Source organism: Mercurialis annua, linkage group LG5 (assembly GCF_937616625.2).
Source record: "Mercurialis annua linkage group LG5, ddMerAnnu1.2, whole genome shotgun sequence".
NCBI classification, from domain to species: Eukaryota; Viridiplantae; Streptophyta; class Magnoliopsida; order Malpighiales; family Euphorbiaceae; genus Mercurialis; species Mercurialis annua.
Window position 1 is genome coordinate 47351011 of NC_065574.1, and position 6422 is coordinate 47357432.

Here is a 6422-nt window from a genome sequence, read left to right on the forward strand (position 1 = left end):
AAAGGTAGAGAAATTGGAGCTACAACCTCATCCTCCAGAGTGGCAAGAACATTAGAACACAATTCAGAGTTGAGATCTTCATGATATTGTGAATTTCAAATTGAAATATATAAACTTAAAATGTTAAACAGTTAATAATTTGATCTGTGGACCATTTTGAACGGTTTGAACTTTTAATTTTACTAGTCTCGCTTTACGTGTTTCACACGTGGCTCGTAGTGTGACTCGTCAAATAATGTTAATTATATTTTGCATGAATTACAATAATTATATTTACTTTTAATTACGTGAGCCGTGTTTATATGACCCGTTACTTAAATTTAATATTAATTAAAATAATAAATACACAGTATATAGTATAGATAGTTTATAACTATATAACCATAAAATAGTCAAATTCTATAAGATAAAATTTTAAATATAGTCCAATAAAATAACTAAGTACATTCTTTTCTTTTATCTTTCCACGCAAACTGCACCAATAAAACTTTGTAGCTTACTAAAGAGAAGTAACTCAAGGTACATATTTGCTCGAAAGAAGGGAGAAAGGACAATTTTTTTATTCCATTTACTTTGTTGAATAAATAAAAAATTCTGTGAAATCACTTTTATATTTTTTTTACTTTAGATAGTTTTTTGCATATGGAATAGAAAAATGTTTTATCTTAAACATTTTAAAATTTCTAATTATATATATATAATACGTTATCTATAAAACAGTTAATCAGACCAAAGAACTATATGTAATCGTTACATCGTCATCCTGTTTAGTTCTTAGGTTCAAATCATAACCTAAACCATTAACCATAAAAATTTGAAAATTCAAATCTAAACCAAAATTCTTAAATTTTTTAACCACATATTTAAATTTACTTTTTCAATTTTGGCTCGGTTAATCGGTTCGATTGGTCTAATACGAGTTACGAATTAGAGAAAAAAAACTCTCAGTTAAACTCTCATCTTATAGCAATTATCTGTTAAGTTCCTATTTATTAAAATCATGCACGAAGAATCAAAAAGTAAAAGAGAAAAACTAGAAATTATATGGACTAAATTAATTCAATGAATTAATTTTCAACAGAAACACTTGCTCACTTATACATCATTATTATACATATAAGCACAATTGTGAAAGCTAAGAGGAGCATCTTAGTTCACTTGGCCCGGAAACACTCAAACAAACTAATCTTACAACATTATTTTATAAAAATACATTAGAGATATAATCCATAAGCTTAAAAAAAAACAAATAAAACGTCAAAACGTAAAATTCGATAAGTTTTCGTGCTAACACAGTAGTTCACACATACTTATAAAGCATAAAAGAACACGTAGGGTCACCATTTGCATGGCTCCTAATCGCTGTAGACTGAAAGATTTGGCCTGGGTTCGAAATCATTAACAAATGGTTTCTCTTCTTTGAGACCAACATCATCATCATAAACCGAAAGATTAGGCCTCGGTTCGAAATCTTTGACGAAAGATTTTCCGTCTTTACCATCACTAGCATCGTCGTGATAAACTGATAAATTAGGTCTCGGTTCAAAATCATCAGAAAATGACGTCTTATCTTCACTCATAATTACTTGCTTTTGCTCATAATTTGCAGAAGTTTCTGCAATTTGATCATCTTCTGTGACATTGCTTGACCAATTCACTCCAACATCTTTTCTTGCATTGATGGTGGTATTAGCAATCTGTGCATGATCAAGCAAAAAAGGAATAAAAATGTCAAAATAAATATATATTTAGTTAGAATTAAAAATTAACTCATTTCAATACTAAGAAGCTAATGCTCTTTAATAAAGTGTTTTTTTTTCAATAATGGGGGAGTGCTTATAGGGGGAATTGAACCCACGATATTTGCAGTTTATTGCCCAGCGTTTAAACCATTTGAGCAACAACTCATTGGTCTTAACATATGTTGATGCTCCTTTAGCAAAAAAAAAAATACTAAAAAACTAAAATAAGAAAAACTAAAAGAAAAAAACAAAGATTTAATACTAAGAGGCTGATGCTATTTTTTTAATTAAAAAAAAGGCTAAAAAAAACAATCATGCTCCTTATCAATGTACTATAGTATAAATTTTAGTGAGACATAAATTTTGTAAAATTAGGGATAATGAAACAAATATTATTACCACAAAAAATAGGAAGAAAGTGATGAAAGTGGAGGACTTCATATTATTTTTCTTGCAATATGAATATTAAGTATTTGCAATGAGGCCATTCAGCCTTTTCTTACACACACATATATATGCTACCTTCCAGACATTTTATGTGGACGTAAATTATTTCATTTTATTATATTTAAATTATTAAATTTAGTTGAGAAAGTAAATTTTAGTACAAATTATAAGTGTACTTTTACTGCTTATTTATTTTTTCTAATTTTGTTTCTAATGTTTTGTATGTAGTGTAATTTCTTATTTCCTCGAGGCTCTTTTAATTATTAATTAGTATAGTTTTAAGTGTTTTGCGCTTGTTGTGTAATGTAACTCGTAAAATTCAAATAATTATAGATGTTGGGTCATGTACTAGCTCCGAGAAAGGAGTCAGGGGTAAAACTTTTGAAAATCACAAACATACCTAACAGCCAAAATTTTCAAATGTATGTTTTTTCAAAAAGAAAGAGCAAATTACTATAATATCCCTCACATTTAATATGATTCACAGTTTAGTCTCTCTTATTTGAAAATTGAACTATGTAGCACCTCAGTTTTGTTTTTATCAACAATTTAGTTCTTCCGTTTATTTTGAATGTTAGTCAACGAAATCAACGAAAGTATATAGTCCTCCACTTTTGTTTTTTTCAACGATTTCACCCCTCACTTTTGTTTTTGTCGATAATTTCCTCCCTTAATTTTGATAATTAATTTACCCATAAGTCTTTTGACTTTGTTGACTAACACTAAAAATGGATGGAGAGACTAAAATGTTGACGGAAGCAAAAGTGAGGGGGCATATAGTTTAGTTTTCAAACAGGAGTGATTAAAGTGTGAATTATGTCATATGTGAGGGGTTTCATAGTAATTTGCTCAAAAAAAATCACTCCCTACTTAAAACTTATCGCTTTGCCAGCTAAATGTTAGAAATATATTATAGATGTATTAGAGATATATCAGCAATATATCTTTGAACAATGGCGAAATTAGAAATTTTATTAGGGTGGGATGAAATTTTTTTTATCGACTGATACCGCGTTCATCTATTTTTTAGACTAAACAATATGTCGATTGATTTGTTTTTATATTTTTAGGCTAATATTTTTAAGACATAATGCTATGTTATTTTAAATTTGTTTTAGTTTATTAGACTAAAAAGCATGTCATTTGGTTGAAAAAACTAAATTTATTTAACCCTCTTTAAAGTAATTATTCTTTACTCATTGATTTCAAACATTTCAGAATCGGGATAGGGTGACCAACGCACCTCTCTCCATCCTAATTATGCTGCTGTCTTTTAAGTATTAAATATTTATTTATGATATAGTTTTATAGGGAAAATATAAATGCGTAGAAAGTAAAAAAAATATTTTTAAGATATAAATGAAATGTTTAAGTTTATTTTTTGGATAATTTTATAGTTAATCCAAATGTTTTTCAGGCTATTCAAAACAATAAACTAGTCGCTTGAATGTTCAGAATAGAACTTAAAATAAATTTATGAACAAATATCAAAAGCAGATAGTTTAGAATAATTTAAGCATATTTTAACCATAAAAAAACTTAACATAAAATAAATTTAAAATTTTACCAAGCTAATACAGTATATTTAAAAAGAATGTTAATACATTAAACTCGTGTTCCAAGCCTAAAGAAGTTTTAGTGTTGAAAATAAAATTTAGATGAGTACTTTTCTTTAGTCACTTTTTATGGTTTTAATATACTTTTTGTTTATAAAAATATATATAGATATAAATATACAGTGATGTTGATTAAATTAATGTTAATAATTGATCAATAACAACAAATAGTATACACTGACTTATATGTGATGAGAATTCTCTGTTAATAAATAAATATTAAAGACTTATAATAGATAAACAAATATTAACTAAGTAGTTTATATAAATTAGAAATCAATATGGATACATTATAGTTTATATAAATATGTTTAAAAATAATTTTTTTATAATAAAGCATTATTTATTAAGTGTTTAAAGAAAGTAGTTTATCTTTCACAAACCGATCCTACGTCTACTACTCAATTAAAGACTGAGATGTAATTCACTAAAAAAAGTGTTTAAACTTACACCAACCTAATTACAAAAAAAAAACTCTAGAATTAAACTCAAAATTACAGTAAATTAAATTTTCAAAGCTAATAAAGAACTTATACAAATGGTTTCATTATACATCCAAAATGGTGTTGTTTTACATTCAAAACGGTGTCGTTTAATATCTAAAACGGCTTCGGTGTTTCAATTGCAAAATTTTGAAAATTCATATATTTTTTTGTCAAAATTAAAATATTATGTTAATTACCAAAAACACGCAAAAGTTGGTGATTTTTAGTGCATTTAAGCCTAAATAATATTGGAAGTTTTAAGTTGATTGTCAAAGTCAAAATTAGAGAAATCAAAAGAATTTGGTCCAACAATTTTCATCTTTTTGATTTTGACAATTAATTTAGAAAAATGGATAAGTTTGAGAAATTTCAAATGAATTTTGACTCTCTTCATTTTATGCACTAAAAGAAATAAACAATTTTAAAGGATAAAGTAGAGAAAATTTTAAACACTTGGACATTTAGTAAAATTTGCAATAATGGGTAAAAATAAAGTAAAATGCAAATATTTCTCTTTCTTTGTCAAAAATAAAAAGAATTAGGACATATAAAAAAATTAGAAAAATAATTAAAAATTGATAAAAGAGTTTAACAAAAACCACATTTCATTTGATTAAAATAGAAAATACAAAAATAAGGCGATCCAAAGGCCAAACTAAACAATAAAAGCACACAAACAAATTTATTCTACCACAAGTTGAAGTATAAGGCATTTTTAGTGAGAAAATCAATGATTTTATATAAGACCAATCCTTGATTTCAATATGTAAGGAAATATTATTGATTAAAAGATACCAAAAACATGCAAAATTCATAAATTGAATAGGCTTACATTTAGTCCATGTTGGTCCAAGTTGAGCGCAATGTATGGGAGAATACATTCATGAGGCCCAGAATGTAAAGCATATAACCGTAGGCCGGACACCACATTAAACCCAAAACCCTAAGGTAATGAGTTAGGTAGTCCATCCCACTTATATATTCCACATTCTACTCATAGATATCTTTCCAATGTGGGATTTCCATCACACTTAATATTCAACAATCTCCCCCTTAAGTGTGATACCCTTCCACATTAGATCGCTCAACTTACCTCGGAACTAGACTCCAACCCTTTCGGGATGGCTACCCGGAGTCACCAAGTTCCACCCAGCCGAACCGGGCTCTGATACCAATTGTTGGTCCAAGTTGAGCGCAATGTATGGGAGAATACATTCATGAGGCCCAGAATGTGAAGCATATAACCGTGGGCCGGACACCACATTAAACCCAAAACCCTAAGGTAATGGGTTAGGTAGTCCATCCCACTTATATATTCCACATTCTACTCATAGATATCTTTCCAATGTGGGATTTCCATCACACTTAATATTCAACAGTCCAAATAATTAAACACACAAACGTATGTGAATCCAATAATAATTAAGCACAATTCAACATTCAAATATGCAAATCAATCACAAAAAGCTCTCATCAAATATACTAATCTATCTGATGATAAAATTTATGCATTCTTGGTTAAGAGGTTTGGTTAATTTCACTAGTTGTAATACTACATATAATTTTTGGTATGCTTTCGCCTTGTTTTGACCCTCTTTATATTGTAATTTGATGGGAGTATTGTTTGGGAAGAAGTTGAAATCTTATACTTGGATGTTCAAAGGATTTAGGTGAGTTTCATGTGGGAGACTTTATATTCCTTCATTTTTTTCCTAAAAAGAGGGTTATCGTTTTATTCTAAGCTAAAGTTAGTATTGAGATTATTGTGACCATTTGAGATTGTCTCATTTATGCGAGTGGTGATTTTTGAGTTATCATTGATTTCGATTCGATACTTTGTAATGACTTAAGATCTGAATTGCTTTCATATCATTGATTATGACATGTATATAAACTGATCTAAAGTGTTTTGGTTTGGCGATTCATGTTTGGTCTCATTTTGGGCTAAGTATCATTAATGCTTAATTGGCTTGATTTTGTGAAAAGCATGTTAATTGATTACAAATGTTTTACTATGGCATGTGTTATATCAAATGTGATTATTAAGCATGCTAGGGCTGTTGTATATTGGTTTTCGTCTTATTTGGTTGTCCTTTCAGGACTTTTATCGAACACTTTATAATCATGATGCT

General features: G+C 28.3%; 1 protein-coding gene across 1 annotated transcript; it reads right to left on the reverse strand.

Moving 5' to 3' along the window:
* Positions 1–1040: 1040 nt before the first annotated feature.
* Positions 1041–2237, reverse strand: LOC126680041 (organ-specific protein S2-like). The gene is made up of 2 exons (XM_050375077.1): positions 2142–2237; positions 1041–1697 (listed from the first exon to the last, which is right to left on the reverse strand). The coding sequence occupies exons 1-2, from the start codon at positions 2181–2183 to the stop codon at positions 1356–1358; spliced, it is 384 nt and encodes a 127-aa protein (XP_050231034.1). The 5' UTR covers positions 2184–2237; the 3' UTR covers positions 1041–1355.
* Positions 2238–6422: the final 4185 nt, after the last annotated feature.

Excerpts from the sequence above, each read along its gene's own strand:
- LOC126680041 (XM_050375077.1), bottom strand. The coding sequence starts at position 2,183 with ATGAAGTCCTCCACTTTCATCACTTTCTTCCTATTTTTTGTG. Across the intron at positions 1,698-2,141 it reads CTTTCTTCCTATTTTTTGTG|ATTGCTAATACCACCATCAA; the intron begins GTAATAATATTT and ends GATCATGCACAG.